General features: G+C 32.1%; 1 protein-coding gene and 1 long non-coding RNA gene across 2 annotated transcripts; one reads left to right on the top strand and one right to left on the bottom strand.

Moving 5' to 3' along the window:
• LOC109718542 (methylthioribose kinase-like) lies at nt 4,206–10,534 on the top strand. Its single transcript, XM_020244820.1, has 6 exons — nt 4,206–4,453; nt 5,934–6,243; nt 6,370–6,544; nt 6,838–7,039; nt 9,122–9,336; nt 10,206–10,534. The coding sequence occupies exons 1-6, from the start codon at nt 4,262–4,264 to the stop codon at nt 10,375–10,377; spliced, it is 1,266 nt and encodes a 421-aa protein (XP_020100409.1). The 5' UTR covers nt 4,206–4,261; the 3' UTR covers nt 10,378–10,534.
• Nucleotides 11,056–12,864, bottom strand: LOC109718543. The gene is made up of 2 exons (XR_002218472.1): nt 12,632–12,864; nt 11,056–12,336 (listed from the first exon to the last, which is right to left on the bottom strand). It is a non-coding gene; the product is annotated as an uncharacterized LOC109718543 (long non-coding RNA).

Genomic DNA, 18,247 nt, shown 5'->3' with positions numbered 1-18,247 from the left:
TTTAGATTAACTCGAGTTCCGACCGTAAATTTTTTACGGCGAACCAAACAACAAAAACGTTAAATTACAAAGATACCCCTCTAGAGTGTCAATATCAAAAGTACCCAAATTGATAACAATTTACTAAAAAACTAAATAAAATTTTCATTTGTCCATCATTTATTTTCTATATTTTTTTAATTAACTTATACATTATTTTGTTTGATGAAATTGTAAATACAATTAAATATCTATCAAATTAAAACTAATTAATTGCAACAAACTACACTATATAAATAGCAAATAAAAAAATCATAGACAAAATAAAAAAAAATAGACTCACAAAAGTGTAATATAGTTTTAGCTTCATCTAATTGTTTATTATGATTAAACATGTGACCCATATGATATTGATAAAAATGAAAACTTGAGTGAGTCTATTTTTTTTTATTTTGTCTATGATTTTTTTATTTGCTATTTATATAGTGTAGTTTGTTGCAATTAATTAGTTTTAATTTGATAGATATTNCTCACAAAAGTGTAATATAGTTTTAGCTTCATCTAATTGTTTATTATGATTAAACATGTGACCCATATGATATTGATAAAAATGAAAACTTGAGTGCAAAAAAAAAAAAATGCATTCATAAATTGAATCATAAATAAAAACTTAGTTATGTTTTGATAAAAAATTAATTTATTAGCCCTATATGATACTACATAGTTATTTATAATTAGGTACAACAATGGATAAATTAGTTTAAAATTTTTAATCAATGATTAACATTGAAGAGCATTTTTTTTATATAATTCATTAATTTATAGGGATAAAAATAATATTGATAAATTTAAAAGGGCAACTATGATATTTTATAACTTTTGAGGGGTTTGTTTGAAATTGCCCTCAAAATAAGGTTAATTTCGTACGTATCGATTTTTGTCATTCGAGTTTCAATCACTCGATTCATGCATCCAAACAGGCTCAACATCTAATTGGTTTGGTCCAGTCCAATTAAACCTCACGTGTACAATAACAATCTAAAATTATTAGAACAACAATCAATCAATAAAATTATTCTTCACCACAAAGCTTTTATTACTTAAACATTACTAAATGTGAGACCAATTTAATGCTAGATCTTGCACGAAACATGCCAACTTTGATTCTAAATATAGGGAAACTTCAAAAAAAAACTCCTGTGGTTTCGCACTTTCTCACTTTAGTACCCTGTGGTTTAAAGTGTATCAATTTGCTGCCCTATGGTTTCATTTTTATCTTTTCGTCAGCTTTTTCGTTAGTATTTCGTTAAATTATATACAAAAACCTTCAGATATCCACCTAGGTTTATCGAATATTCACTTTAGTACTCTTTAATTTTAATTTTGTCACTGATTAAAGAAAAAAAATGATAAAATGGATAATAAAAAAAGAAAAATGAAACCACAGAGCACTAAATTGATATACTTTAAACCACAGGGTACTAAAGTGAAAACGGTCGGAACCACGGGGGGTTTTTGAAGTTTTTCCTTTAAATATTTGACATCTTAAACAATATGTGCCCAGTAATTAGTACTTGTAAGCATGCTACCCGCTTCGTTTATTTCATTTAGAAATAAACTTAGCTAGAAATATAAATCAACTAGGATTCGAACTTGGGTCTCGGGTACCAACCATCAAGCCCTTTGTCAGTTGCTCTAGGAACGGTCGGTGAGAGTATTGTATATTAGTAGTATTGCATGATATAGCTTGCTACTTATGCTCTTAATTAGGGCCGGCAATCCAGTTTGAAATGAGCTCAAGATCGATCACTTGTTTAATAAACGAGCCAAACACGATTTAGAGTTAGTTCGTTCGTGTTCGACTCAATATAGCTTCTGGCCAACCCAAATATAGAGGTCTATATTTTATAAATTTTAATTATCATATTAATAATCTAGTTTTTTAATCTTTTTTTTTTTTTTTTACTTTTTATCCAGTTGTAAGGTTGACAATCTAATTTGCTGTTTGCGAGTCAATTCATATTTGACTTATTAATAAATAAGCAGAATATGAGCTGAATTTTTAGCTCGATATTTTAACAAATTGAGTTTGTATTTGGCTTGGTTAATAAACGAAAGAACACTAGCCGATCTTAACGCGTTGGTGTTGGACTCGTTCACAGCCCTACACTTAATAGGATTAAAAATAAAAAATCTTGTTAATTTTATTAGAGAAAATTATTTATATACCTCTTAAAACTTTTCAAATACCTCAACTCCTATTTTTTTGGGTTTCAAATATACTCCTCACATATTTCTTGGTTATTCAAAAGTACCCCCCTGTTAATTCCCATTAAATCATACCGGATTTAAGTAAATCTCAATTAAATTTCTACCATAATTAAAAAATAGTAAAAATATCTATTTTGTCCCTAACTAAAGGGCAAATTAAAAAAAATTAATGATAATCTATTCTCAAAAAAAAAAAATTGATGATAATAGAAGGATATATTTCACAAGACAAAAAGTCAAATACTACTTTTACCCTTAACTTAGGGGAAATAAAAAAAGTTAGTGACGGTAAAAAGGTATATTTGAAAAGGTAAAATAAAAATTTTACAGAAATAACGGCGATTTCTAAAAGTTCAATAATAAAATTTAACTCTAGAAAGAGTCCGGCTACTATGCTATCAGTAGCACGGAGCGCTCCGTGTTACCAAGTTGTTTTCGATAATGCGGCTTCCAAATCGACGATCGACTTCGTTAGACTTGATCTACACTATTGAAAGTATTTGGAAACTAATTTCATATTTTTTCAACATCATTTGACTAGTGATCAAAAGATTTCAAAATTGACAATTTTAATGGCCGATGTGGTGTGTTTGTGAGTTTAACGGTGTAAAAAACAATCCAAATGCGATGAAAATTTTATAGAAAATTCTTTTCACTATTTAGAGTAAGATCAGTATATCTGATTTTGAATTTAAATCTTTTATCATCATTTTTCATGAGATTTTTATTTTCAGCTGTTCAATTTTGGACTACTTGTTTGATAGGTAAATGATATCGAAAAATTATGAAATTTAGTTTCTAAATACTTTCAATAGTGTAGATCAAGTCTAACAGAGCCGATCATCGATTTGGAAGCCGCATCATCGAAAACAACTTGGTAGCACGGAGCGCTCCGTCCTACCGATAGTATAGTAGCCTAGTTCCTCTAGAAATATATTTTAAAGATTTTGAAATCTTAAAAGAGTATTTTTAAAATTAAGTATGAAAGTCAAAAACTTTTTATAGATATATAAGAAATTGCTGTATTTTTACTAGAAAAAACTTCAAACACCACCTTGTGGTTTCACACTTTCTCACTTTAGTACCATGTGGCTTAAAGTGTATAAATTTAGTGTCCTGTGATTTTATTTTTATTTTTTATTATCGATTTTACTAATTTTTTCTGTTAAATTAGTGACAAAGTTAAAACTAAATAGTACTAAAAAGAATATTTGATAAACTTAAGTAGGGTATCTGAAGTTTTTTTTTTATATAATTTAACGAAATATTAACAAAAAAGCTGACGAAAAGATAAAAATAAAATTACAGAACACTAACTTGATATACTTTAAATTATGAAGTACTAAATAAAAAAGTGTGAAACTAAGGGTGGTATTTGAAGTTTACCTTTTTATTATTAATTACTCGAATCCGAGGTTAATCCCATCCATTCCCAATCATCGGACCCACCAATTATAGCACCGCCACAAACAGCATTTTTCATACAGTACTCGAAATTCAAAGCCACTAAAGAGGCATCTTAAAAAAAATGGGTAAACTTCAAATACCATCCATCTGATTTCGTATTTTTACACTTTAGTATATTATAATTTAAAATATTATTTTTATCTTTCTGACAGTATTTTTGTTAATATTTTATTAAATTATGTACAAAAAATTTTATATATTTCATCTTGGTTTATCGAATATTTATTTTAGTATTTTTAGTTTTAACTTGGTTACTAATTTAACAAAAATAATTAATAAAATTGAGAATAAAAAGATAAAAAAAAAGGAACACAAGATACTAAATTGATATATTTTAAATTACATGATATTAAATTGAGAAACTGTGAAGCCACACGAGTGGTCCTTGAAAAAAAAAAAAAAAAAAAAAAAAAAAAAAAAAAAAAAAAAAAGGGTCCAAGTTCAATGAACCCTCTTTTTTCATCAATCTCCTCCGTCCTTTTCTTCTTCTTCCTCTAATAAAAGCCCTCCCCCCACTTCCAACTCGGCAGATTCTGCGGCAGGCATGGAATCTGGCGACGGGTTTCGCGCGCTGGACGAGAAGTCGGTGGTGGAGTACATAAAGTCGGCGCCGGCACTGACGGCGCGGCTGGGGGGCGGGCAGTTGGAGGGGGTGGAAATCAGGGAAGTCGGCGACGGCAACCTCAACTTCGTCTACATCGTCCTCGGCCCCGCCGGCTCCTTCGTCCTCAAGCAGGTCCCCCCTTTTCAGATCAAACGGTTGTGATTAAATCTCTAGTTTGATCATGATAAATGATGATAAATAAACTGTTGGAATAATAATCCAAACTTAATTACAATATATTGTCAGAGATAAGTTTTAAGTCATTTATTTATGTAATTATAGTAGGATATTTGTAATTATCCAAAGTAAGTGTTGGATTTATCATTTGTTATGACCCGATAGCTATATATAGTTAGACATGTGTTAATTGGATGAACAAGCCATAGTAGATATGACTGGATAAGGCCGAGCGTGTCGCCCAGGATGTAATTAAATGCTTTTAAGTATTAGTTTAGTTTTCTTCTTTCTCCCACAATATCTCTTCTTCATATTATTTTATTCTATTTTAGATTCTGTATTACATAATCAATATCAGCACAAATACTTGTTCCAACAATTGGTATCAGAAAAAATCACGCTTCCAACATAAACAAATATTGGTGCAGTTGTTAGATCGATACGGCCCCTTTTTGTTGTTGTTGTTGCGGCGAGCATAAGGGGGCGTTTGGATCGACGTAATTGTAATTCAACCGAAATCAAAATTGGTAGGGGTGTTACCTGTTGTTGTTTGTATTTTAAACTGCATTGCAAGTGCAACTACGGAGAAACCCAAAAACTTTGTTACATATTGCAAATTGGACCTACACCCAAAATCGGACGTAGTTGGAAACGCAGGAGTCGGAGAGAGTAATTCATAACCAGGGGTAATCTCACCATCCCATGCATAAAAATAACAAGCTCTGAAAAATGTAGCTTTTTGCTACAAGCAACCAAACAAATGAAAAAAAAAAAAATTGTAGTTGAATAATTCTCAATTGTTGCGTCTCCAGTTGCATGCATCTTCAATTACACTGTATTCACAACTATATTAAACTAGATGACCCCCTAAGAATTAAAGCATTAGTTCTGCTGTCGACCATGACTATGTTGAGGAGATCTGCTGCTTAGCCATGGGCGAAATTCCTAGATAACATCTTCACCTTAGAAAGGTTCAAACTTCAAAGTTGTCTCTTGTAAGCAAATTCCTAGATAAAATATTTAGTTTACTGCTTCGCGGCGGATTTTGTCGGTTTTGTTTTATGTCTAATCAAACGCCCGCTAAGCTGAAAGTGTTTTATTTCCTGATTAAGTTAGACCGGCGGTACATCCTTTATATAAAGGATACAGGTCGAGTGGTCAACAGATTGGCCTTGCGAAGTTCTGAAATAGTGGAATATTGATGATTGTCCCTATTTCCTCTTTTCCTATTTTTTGTGATTATCCCTTTCTTTTAGATTGTGATCTCCATGGAAGAAATGCATTCCAAATATGCATGCCGAGCTCGCAACTCAATTATGTCATGAATTCACCAACAACAACTTTCTTTGAAGAGTCAAACTTTTGTACTAAAGAATTTTTTGTTCCGCTCCTAATTTTCTGTTCTTGTGGATCAATTTTACTTATGTTGAGACAGGCTCTTCCATATATCCGCTTAGTGGGTGAGTCATGGCCGATGACAAAGGAGCGTGCGTATTTCGAAGCACTGGCATTAAAAGAGCACGGCCGGCTGTGCCCGGATCACGTCCCTGAGGTTTATCATTTTGACAGGTCTATGTCAGTGATTGGAATGCGCTACTTGGAACCTCCCCATATAATTCTCCGAAAAGGATTGATTGCTGGAATTGAATATCCATTGCTTGCAGAGCATATGTCGGAATATATGGCAAAGACGCTTTTCTTCACTTCCCTTTTATATCATTCTACAGCAGAGCATAGACGTGCAGGTAAATTTGACATTCACCAGTTCACAAAAATTTGTTGCCAGTTAATTGACATACATGACATATTCTGTAGCATAATTTCATAATTAAGATAAATCTTTTTGACACATCCTTTAATTCAAATTGCAGTAGGTGAATTTTGCGGGAATCTAGAGATATGTAGGCTCACGGAACAAGTAGTTTTCTCAGATCCATATAGGGTTTCACACTTTAATCGTTGGACTTCTCCTTACCTTGATCGTGACGCTGAAGCTGTTCGGCAAGATGATGCTCTAAAGATTGAAGTAGCCGAGCTGAAATCAATGTATAAAGCAATATTAAACTGAACTTTCTAACTTTATATTCTTACAAAATCATCTGTTTACATGTATACCCCTATAAAATCTGAAGTAATGGGTAAGGTTGGTTTTGTATTAGAGAAGCACAACATTTCTAACTACAAAGGCTTATATGCATAAGAATTATAGAGGGTATTATAAAATAAAAACTGAGTTCTGTAGGGATACATTGTTTTGCAGGGGTATGTTTGCTGTTTTCTCCAAATATTTGACATTGAGCTCTCTTTCTAGAGTCTTGCCAGATTTTCTTTGAATGTAGGTTTTGTGAGAGAGCTCAAGCTTTAATTCATGGAGATCTGCATACTGGTTCTATCATGGTGACTAGTGATTCAACTCAGGTTATTGATCCGGAATTTGCTTTCTATGGTCCAATGGGGTACGATATAGGAGCTTTTTTAGGGAACTTGATTTTGGCCTACTTTTCACAAGATGGACATGCTAATGAAGGAAATGATCGTAAGGTACATCTCAATTCTTTAATTTATTCAGAAAACATCTAATTGCTGTTATGTACTTGTCTTGTTTAAATGTTGTTAGTCAAAGTTGTTAATTATAGGTTTTAAAAGTTTTGATTACTACTAGAGACTTGCCCACACTGTTTCAGATACCTCCACTATAGCCAAGATTGATAAACCATTTATAACCACTGTACCAAATGAACTGCTTTATTTTTGAGCAAATTGATTAGTCTTTGTTGTTTTAAGTTGTTACGTATCTTTTTCTTGCTTGGCTGATGTGATTAATGTGATAAATACTGCTTGGATGATTTAACTTGTGTTGCTGCTAATTTGTATGGGAAAAAAATAACAATGAATATGAAAAAAAAGAGAGTCTGGAGTACGCTTCTTTTAATCTTGGCCCATCATTAAAACTCACTGATTACTTCATTAGATAAAATTTAGCCAAAGTTTCAGGAGTTGGTTCTCATGTTGAATTGAAAGGACAAAAAGATTTGAAATGAATAGCCCTACAACTCTTGATAGAAGACTCAGATTTCTTATTCCAATGATACGCATTTGACTCTTAAATCTATGACCTGCCGCCGCTTATCTGTTTAGAAAAACTAGTAATGAAGATCAGCAAGTGTTAATACATGCGACTGCTATGATCTAGGCGCTGGATGGTCTCTGTAGGTGGTCATTCTTGTTGGATTGCGTCGCTTATTTAGTATACCCTTTTGCTTCATCTTTTATATGTGAAGGTGGGGATAGCATTGGTCTCACCAGGTGCTAGATCTTATACCTCTGTCAATCTCATCTGTAAAGAGATAGAAGTTCTTGGATCTACAAGTGTGACAATCTCATGAAGAGAGGCCGTGAGCCTTTCCTTTCCTTTTTTTTTTTGTTTCAAGATCAACAATAATTACCCTACCTTATGTGCAAATATCTCATGTGTTTCGCGCTGCCGTGCATGTGATCAAGAAAGGTCTAGCATATATATATAAATCTGTATATCTGTTAACATCTAAATTTATGTACGCATGTCTGTCTATAAGTTGTCATATGGAGTAAAATAATTTTTTTTTTGGGCATCAATATATTCCAATCTCTTCTTACATAACATAATCAAATCTTTTGCACTTTATTGTGGTAATTACTTGCTAATTTCAAAGAAAAGAGAGTTTGAGTCATGCTAGCACGGTATGGCACAATGGGCACGGCCTTTGCCGATGGGCTGTTAAATCCGTGAATGTATGGAATCTAATTATCAGAAACCCTCTGATGTTGTGTAACAATGTAACCTTTTGTTTGGGCATGTTTGATTTGTGATATGAAATTCTTGCACTGATATTCCCAAAAGGCCCTTTAACTACTATTGAATAGCTACCTCACATTGTACTATTAACCAGCCTCCAGTGTTTGAAAAGGCGCAACGCGCAAAAAGGCCCAAAGGCCTTGTGGAGCCTAGGCGCGAGGCGCACCGCGAGACGCGCGCCTCTAGAAGGTGAGACGCATATCTAATAAAAATAAAACACTCTTAACAAGCCTGCTTTAAATGGACATTTTATGTTAAAAAATTCTAAAATAGCTATACAAAAATAAAATAACTATAAAAAAGTAAAGAAATCGCATGCATAATGTTCTCAGCCTAAAAATTAAAAAAAAAATGTTTCAACTTTAAGCTTAAAAGTATTTACTGCTGCTTCTTTCTTTTCACCGCTGCTACTTATTGCCATTGGGGGGTTGAAAGAGAGCACGACCAAGATAAAAGAGAAAGAAAGTGTTCAATTAGGAATTTTTCTAAAAAATTTCTTAACATTTTAGAATATGAAAACCCGAAAGCCCAAACCCTAGATACGTTGAGCGTAAATATCATGAGACGCGTCTGAGGCGCGCGCCTCACTCCCTGAGGCGCTGAGACTTGCGTCTCGCGCCTAGGCGCGGAAGTGCGCGCCTAAGGCGCAACTTTTCAAACACGGCCGGCCTCATTAACCAGCAAAGCTGGTTTCAAGCTCCAGCAGCTGATTCAAAAATCATTCTAGTATTGTAATATCTGGGACTGGTTGTTCTCTTGGTTAAATTTTTATCTATCAATTTTTGTAGGCATACAAGCAACGGATCTTAAGGACGATTGCAGAAACTTGGGATCTCTTCCAGAAGAAGTTCATTTCTCGTTGGGACGAACACAAAGATGGGAAGGGTGAAGCATATCCAATTTCAATATACAACAAGCCAGAACTTCAGATTTCTCTCCAGCAAAAGTACATGAAAGATTTATTTCATGATGCTCTTGGATTCGGTGCTGCAAAAATGATAAGGTAATTCTCCAGATTCTGATCTTCGTCATATTGTGCGGTACTGAAATTACCAAGCTCAAGCTTAGAAAAAAAGTTTACTTCTCATTTGTTTTGTTAGGTGGATTCTTCCTTAAATTTTCCAAATTTATCTATCTTCCCGACAGAAAGGTCAAAGTATTTTCAACTATCTATGCTTTATAGAGGAGTTTGATATAGTTTCTGCATAACATGAGAGCCAATAAAAAGCTACACATCCGTAATCTCGTAAATATTCGTCGTAGATGAAACATATTCTATATGCATCAAAATAACATCTTAGTCGTTAATTGTTTATCCATTGGAGTGCATAATTATTTGCTAACAAGAGCTGGCAAGTAGGCGAGTGATTGAGAAACGAGCCATTCGCCGCTCTAAAGGCTTTTTGAGTTTTCCTTTTTCTTTAATATATTTTCGGGCTACACCATGAGAAAAGGAGTAAAGTGTCTTTGATCATTAGTTAGATACTTAGTATACCGCTTTGTACAAAAGGTATGATACATTTCTCAGGATCATGCTATGTTCAGATATTCTGGTTTTCTTAACTTGTTTTCGACTTACCTCTCTTTTCCAAAATAAACTGCTTCACTTGACACCTTCTGAGTATTTTTTGCCTATCAAATAAGACAAGCATTTAATATGCACTCATAATCTTTCATATTGACTTGTGTTTATAAATCTCATTATATAAACATCTCAGACTACATAAATATCATTTATCTGACTACCAAACTTGTTGAATTTAAAAAGAAATTTTCATTACAAAATCCACGTGACGTCGCACCCCTTAACAAAAATATCTGTTACAGCACTTGAAATTTTACATTTGAAGTGAACACTGGTTTTGAATGCAGGAGAATAGTGGGGATAGCCCATGTTGAGGATTTCGAATCGATCGCCGATGCAAGCAAGCGAGCATCTTGCGAGCGTAACGCTCTCAACTGTGGTAGAAGGCTTCTGAAGGAAAGGCGCCAATTCGAAACCATCGGTCAAGTCATTTCGGTGATTCAGGAGATTCAACCATAATAGCTTACATTTTTAGGATTTTGTGTTATCGCAGTAAATTGTGAGTTTCTGTTTGAAAACTTTTATCTTTCCACTTCTATGTGCTTAAAAATAATGCGTGGTGTAATGATATTGTCACGCCCGAATTCAGCGGAAGTCTATTTGGTATGTGCACAGACTCGTCGCGTACACAAAGCAGCCCCCGATATACACGGCTGTCCAACAATAATATGAAAAGGAAAAAAGTACACATCCTACACAAGGACATAATAGCTTAACAATAAGAATTAAACTGACTACTACTATCAAATAATACATCACAAGATGATTTATAAGTTAAAGGGAAAACTTCAAAAACGTTCCCTGTGGTTTCGTAATTTCTCACTTTGCCTCCTTGTGGTTTAAAATGTATCAATTTGTCCCTCTGTGGTTTCGTTTTTATCTTTTCGATAGCTTTTTTGTTAATATTTTATTAAATTATATACAAAAAATTTCAGATACTCATTTAGATTTATCAAATATTTACTTTAGTACTCTTTAATTTTAACTTTATCATTGATTTAAGAAAAAAAATAATAAAATTGATAAGAAAAAGAGAAAAAAGAAACCACAGGGGAATAAATTGATACATTTTAAACCATAGGGGAGCAAAATGAGAAACGACGAAACCATAGGGGGCGGTTTGAAGTTTTCCCTGAGTTAAATACAAAAGGGTACATCTCATGAATTCAAAGGGATCCCTATACAAATGTATACCATTCACTACATAAATTAAAAGAAAGGCGTCATGGTCCAGCTATAGCAACACCAAGAGGCTCTAGCTAATTGCTGCACTCTTGTCGCGATCCTAACCTCTCTCGCTATGAAAGACTCTGTAATAAAATAAAAAAAAAAGGGGTGAGAACTATCAAAGAATAGTTTTCAATTGGTAAGTCGCCAAGAAAAACGAATTATACCACTAGGTCAACTGAGATAAAGATAGATTATAGCTAAAATTTAAAGTATGGATATAGTAATTGGAATAAAAAGGTTTAAATACTACAGTACCTCCAAACGACTATGCCGATTCAGCATATATATAGTTTTACTATCATCATACTTACAAGTGTAAAAGATTCAATTACAAGTATAACTAACATGCATGTATCAATTAGTTGTGATGTACAATTGTCAAGTTCAATTAACTTTCTCCCAATCATGGGGACTTACACAAGATAACGTTCTGATTTGTGCCATGCGTAATAGTCCCATGGTAGTCAACATTTCCTCTCTAAGAATGAGCCTAGCCCACGGCATCCCACTTTGGCGCCCAATTCCGCATGGATGAGTATGATGTCGCAAAGGCTAAACTCCGGAGTGCTGGCTTATAGGGAGCGACCCTCACAAGCTTGTGCAAATAAGTACAAAGGCAATGTGTATGAAACCTCATCTGTCATGTCTAAAATATGAAATATCAATTGACGACATATAAGTCGAGTACATTGTCATAATGTCATATCTAGTTGTTCATCTTGGTTTAAGTATAAAATACTTAACTCTACAACCCGTCATTTACATGCAATGGGTAATGTTTCCTCTTAGCTATAGCAAGTATAAAGAATTTTCATGGAAGTTCTAGCCCAATAGTTCCACTAATCATGCAGTGTTTTATATAATACAACTCAACTATCGCATGCATAAATACTTGAGCAAAAGAAGATTATCATATCCAATACAAATTCACATGTCTTGACATGCATGTTCGTATTACATAATCCTCTACTATACAGAGAATGCTAGTTTTCATATACAGAATGATTATGCCGTATACTCAAAAATTTTATGTTGTCATGCATAACATATTAAACCATCTATTGAATTCTATAATATGATAGGAGATATAGAAAGAGTTCACCAATTTCGATAAGGTCAAATCTACTGGATAATCGTCGAAAACTCGATCGTTTTACAAATGAAGTTGCCCTTTAGACTTCTTGCACCCTAAAAAAAAATTTCAAAGAGTTACAAGTTTCTAAAATGCTCACCATGAAATTCACCAAAATCAAAATGAAAATAGGTGAAAATTATCTTAGATCAAGTAAAACTTGCTCAAAGTCTAAATTAAAGCATTGGAGTTTCAAATCTAACCTACAAGAGTGTTCTACATTCATCAATTTTATCCCAAAAGCTTCTAATAGGAGAATCCAAAAAATAAATCATAGTTTCCACAAAACTAGGTTTCCTACTAAAACTTCTTTCTAAACTCACAAATAGAAGATGCAACAATGCTACTAACCTCAAATCAAGCTCACAACCAAGTTATGAGATGTTAGGGTTGAAGTCCAAGCCTCAAAAAAGTTCCTTCCTTCAATCCCGAGCTCCCCTCTAAGGCCTAGATACTTGCACCCATGGAGGAAATGAAGAGACGAAGATGAATCCATGGTTAGATGGATTAGAGGGAAGGATCCAAGGTACAAAGAGGGTCACCTCTCCTCCTCTCTCTAGCTTTAGCCACAATGGCAAAAGAGAGGGGTGAAAGGGTACTTCTACTTGATGTAACAATATCCCTAGAAGCCCCTCCAAAAGCTAGAAATTACAAGCTGTGCGAAATAATTTCTACACCATTGAGTACTGGTAAGCGAACTGGAGTACCAGTATTTAGGCAGTTTCGGTACCTAGGAGTTCAGGTCCGCAAAACTCGAACATTGAAATTTTTGGTTTCTATTGTGTTTCGGTACCCGCTCGAATCAATACTGGTACAACTTGGTTCAGTACCGGTACTTAGCCGAGTTCTGCAAAATCCGAGAGCTGAGCCAACCCTTGCACAACAAGGTTCGGGTACTCGAACTTGGTACGGGTGAGCGATAGCCAAAAGGGAAGCTTTTGTAGATTTCGGCCTCCGAGGTCTATTTTCGCGCTAATTAGGTTCTGAAAAAGTCCCCAAGCTCTCCAAACCCAAGCAAGACTCTCAGAATAGTATAGAATATCATTCCTTTTACTAGAACTCCACAAGTTGCTGAAGTTCAGTGCATAACAGATATTTCTCGAATTATTGTGGTTGCGCAAGATCAGTTATATCAAATTTGCCTCGCAAATGTTATTGAATTGCTAACCTTGTTATGATTATAAAAGAAGAAGATTGATGGAATACACACATCAAGCCAAGCTCTCCAAACCTTTTTTTCTCTTCATTTCCATCAGGGACTCGCTTTATTTTACTTTCTATTTTCGGGGTAAAGCTTGGGTGCTTCAAGAAGTGTATGAGACTATTTACTTCGCATTATTTTCGGTGATGGGTTGTATGAATTGACGATCGGCCCCTTAAACATGATATAAGCTATTTGAACATTCTAAGCTTCAAATTTTACAAATTTTCGATATCAATGACTAACAATTGGAGTGTCACAAAGTGACAATGCTGGTGGTGGTGAATTCGAGATTATTTGATCGCTAGATAAATGATGACAAAAATTACAAAATTTAATTCTTGTGAAGTTCAAATAGTCTAAATATAGTTTAGCTGCACTGAACATCAAGTTAGATGCCCCATCATAAGAAATAATGTATAAGTAAGCGATTTTATTTATTTTGAAGTATTCTAACTTTACTATTATTTTTATTGTTTTTCTTATTATTCACCTAAGAAATTATTTGAGTTTTTTTTAAAGCCTAATTGTACTTATTATAATTATTTATTAGATGCATTACATGATTGGTTGCATACTTTTGTACTTTTTGTGCTTCTTTTCTTTGTTGCACATTGTATTTCTAGTTGCTTTTGTTAATAAATTTTATTATTCTTTCTTAATAAATGTCTTAATATATTAATTATTAAGAAATTTATTAAGAATTTAATGATTTTCTTTATTATTTCTTAACAAATTTTCTTTTGTTTTAATAATTATTATTATTTATCGGGTTGGATTTGGGTTAAGAATCCAAATCGGGTTGAATTGAAACCGTTCTGATCTGACCATGGCCACCCTTTCTTTCTTTTTTTTTTTTTTTTTTTTAATGTCACTATCATTTTGACCATTTCTTTAGTTTGTACGCGAAACTTGAAAATTCTTTATTTTTTCTAAATTGGCTTGGCCAATTTGCATAAAAAATTCTCTAAGTTTTGAGCTTTTACAAAACTGAACCATCTTTTTTGATTTTGCAATTTCGGTCTAATTTTTTAAGAAGATGATCAAATTATCTTTTTTTTAAAATGCATAAAAAGTACATACATTAAATATTTTAAAAAATAGAACTGACAAATCATTATTATTGTTATCTTTCTTTTGAAAAACGAAATTCTCAACTAACATATAAATAAAAATTTTAATAATATGAAAAGAAAGAATATAATACTTCTTATATACTGCAATATTCTCTCAAATAATACAACATTTTTTTGCAATTAGTACAATATTTATACAAATACTACAACATATGCATCATTTATACACATATTGTATGATTTTTATACTAAATCACGGATAATAAAGTATATTACTGGCAAATAGTATAATATATTGTAATATATTATAAAAATTATGCAATATGTGTATAAACAGTACCTATGTTACACTATTTGTATAAATATGTATATTATTTGTGTAAACATTGTACTATTATGAAAGAATGTTATACCGTTTAAATTTTATATGCACTTTTCTTTCCAAAAATTAAATTATATTATATATTAAATAAAGTGTTAAATTTTTTAGAAATGACAGCTGCTTTTTATTTTGCGCCGAAGCAATTTATAAAGCACAGGCCGAAACGGGTGAAATCAAAGAAATACTTTTTTGATTGGATGGGCTGATTTCTTGATGAAAGGTTAGAGAAAAAATATCTTTTTTTTTTTTTTCAAATTGTTTTTTTTTTTTTTTTTTTTCAGTTTAGTATTTTTTATTAATTTTTGTACCGATATGTGTATTGGTCCAAGTCTCAATATCGATATTTTTCTAAGACAAAAATGGAGAATTCTATAATCAAAATATTTTCTATCTAGATTTTTATGTATCAATAATATATCTTTCTTCTAGATAATCACTAATAGCTGTACTTTATCATATATATATGTGTGTCTTTTCGAGAAACGAGAATTCTCATTTAAGACAAAAAAAATAATAATAAGATGAAAGAGTGTAATATTCTCTCAATACAATATATATACTTTTATACACATATTGCATAATTTTATTATATATTATAATATATTATACTATTTTTCGTAATATACTATATTATTCATAATTTAGTGTAAAATCATGCAATATGTGTACACAATATTGCACTATTTGAGAGAGAATGTTGTACTTAAGGAGTATTACTTTTATTATTATTATTTTAAATTTTTATTTATATATTAGATAAGAATTTTATTTTTCAGGGAAGAGTGGCTATAATAATATTTGTCAGTTATATTTTTTAAAAATATTTAATACATGTATTTTTATGCATTTTGAAAGAGGGTAGTTTCGTTATTTTTTTGAAAAAACTTCAAATATCACCCATATGTTTTGCGCTTTTTCACTTTAGTACCCCGTGGTTTAAAGTGTATCAATTTAATATCCTGTGTTTCACACTTTCTCACTTTAGCACCCTGTGGTTTATAATGCATCATTTAGTACCTGTGGTTTCATTTTTCTCTTTTGCCGGCTCCGCTATAATAATTCATTAAATTATATACAAAAACTTCAAATACCCCTACCTAGGTTTATCAAATATTTACTTTAGTACCTTTGTTTTAACTTTGTTAATGATTTTTTTTCTCCGTTAATATTGTTAAATTATATACAAAAAACTTCAGATACCTACTAGTTTTGTCGAATATTTACGTTAGTATCCTTTAATTTTAACTTTGTCACTGATTTAATAAAAAATTAGTGAAATGGATAATAAAAAGAGAAAAATGAAACCACAAGGTATTAACTTGATACACTTTAAATCACAGGATATCGTAAAGTGAGAATGTGCGAAACTACAGAGACTAACTTGATACACTTTAAACCCAAAGTATTAAAGTAAAAATTGTGAACCATGAGGGTATTTGAAGTTTACCTTCTTCTTTTTTTTTTTTTTTTTTTTTTTTTTTTTTTTTTTGTTCCTTTTACCATTTCCCTTTTTGTACTAATCCATTTAATATAGGTGAATAGGACCACTATCTGAATGTAAAAAATGCACTCAATGGAACTAAAAATAAATAAATAAATGGTCACGTAATTTAATCTTATCATAACTTGTTTCTATGTCTAAATTTACTAACTAGACTATATCAGATTGATCTTTCTTTTTTTTTTTTTTAAGAAAATAAACTTAGAATACGAAGCAATTTAGATTTTAAATTTGGAATCTCGCATATTAATCATCAAGCTCTTAGCCAATTGTGCTAGATACAATCAGTGTTGCCAAGGATAAAATCTAGAATGCATAAGTTATATTGCTGATGTGATTGATTGGTTATAGATGATGTGGTGTGACTGTTATATAATAGAATTTCTCGTTGCCGAGGCATTTGAGTAAACAAAAGAAGCATTGATAAGATTTGTTGGTAAAAAATCTAATTAGGTATCTGAGTAAGTTATTTACTTACAACTTTTGTGCTACAATGGTCCTATTTATGATTTAAAAATTTGCTTCTGGTCAGTAATAGAGTTTTAAGATAATCCATATACAATCCTCAAAACAACAAAAAATCTTTTGCGACTGCATAGCTATCCTATTATCAATTTGCCGTATAAAAGAGGTACATATTTTATTTATGTATTCAAAAAATCAATTTAGTAGGTGGTAACTATGATCAAAAGGTTGACTTTTGGGACACAAGGAATCTATGGTTTCAAACTAAAACTAGGACAAGATCTCTGACACTGTAAAATAGTTCCAACTAGAGCTAAGAATAGGTAGAAATGTAAGTTGTTAGCCAAAAACTTTTAAGCAGTAAAAAATCATCAATTTTTTTTATTTAAATTAGAGATCTTATGAACAGATAATAGTGAAACCAAGGTAAAAACGTAGGGAGATACCTCAACTATGGACTATTCTCATATAGCTCCCCGAAGTTTCTTTGTTTTTGTTTGTTTGTTTGTTTGACACTTGTTGACTTTTTTTATCTCATAGAATTGGATGATTTTAGCCAAATAAGTTAGAGATTTTACTAATTTTGTGGATGGTTCCATCAAATTTAATAATTTTAATCACTTTTATGGAAAAGGAAACTAGAATAATTAACCGCTAATTGCAAATAGAGTTATTAAATTGAATAAATTTTTGACTTAATTGACTAGAATAACCCGGACAATATATATAATTTTAATCACTTTTATGGTCCTCTAGGGTTGAGTGGGTGGTTGGTTGAATAGTATAATCGAACGGATGAAAATGATAAAAAAGGTAAATCTAACAGCAGAAAACTTGATAGCACCAAATACTTCGTGCTATCGATAGTATCCCAGCGAGACTCTTAATAATAATAACAAGAATTTCTTTTTGAATCCTATTAAGAGTAGGGCTGCCAAGAAGCCGAACAAGGGCGGGCTAGAACCAACTAGTGTACGTTCGTTTCTTAGAAAAAAAAAGAAAGAAAAGAAAAGAAGATGATTTAACTCTCAACTTTTTGTCTTGGGAATGAAATAGTGACCAGTCTAGAAAGCATTTGGTTATCAAGTTTTCTGTCGTTAGATTTACATCTTTTATCATTTTCATCCATTCAATTATACTATTCAACTAACCACCCACTCAACCCTAGAGAGCGCACATTATCCTAACCGCACATCTTTTAATTCAAAGGCAGAAAACTTAATAGCACCAAGTCATTGGTGCTATTAATAATATTTCAGCCTAATTCTTATTATTAATTATTAATTATTAATGTATCATTATGAAAAAAAAAATCCGAGGTTAGTCCCATCCATTCTAACCA

This window comes from Ananas comosus, linkage group 12, assembly GCF_001540865.1.
Source record: "Ananas comosus cultivar F153 linkage group 12, ASM154086v1, whole genome shotgun sequence".
Classification (NCBI taxonomy): domain Eukaryota; kingdom Viridiplantae; phylum Streptophyta; class Magnoliopsida; order Poales; family Bromeliaceae; genus Ananas; species Ananas comosus.
Note: the sequence above shows the minus strand (reverse complement) of the source record. Positions and strands in the feature narration are given on the sequence as shown.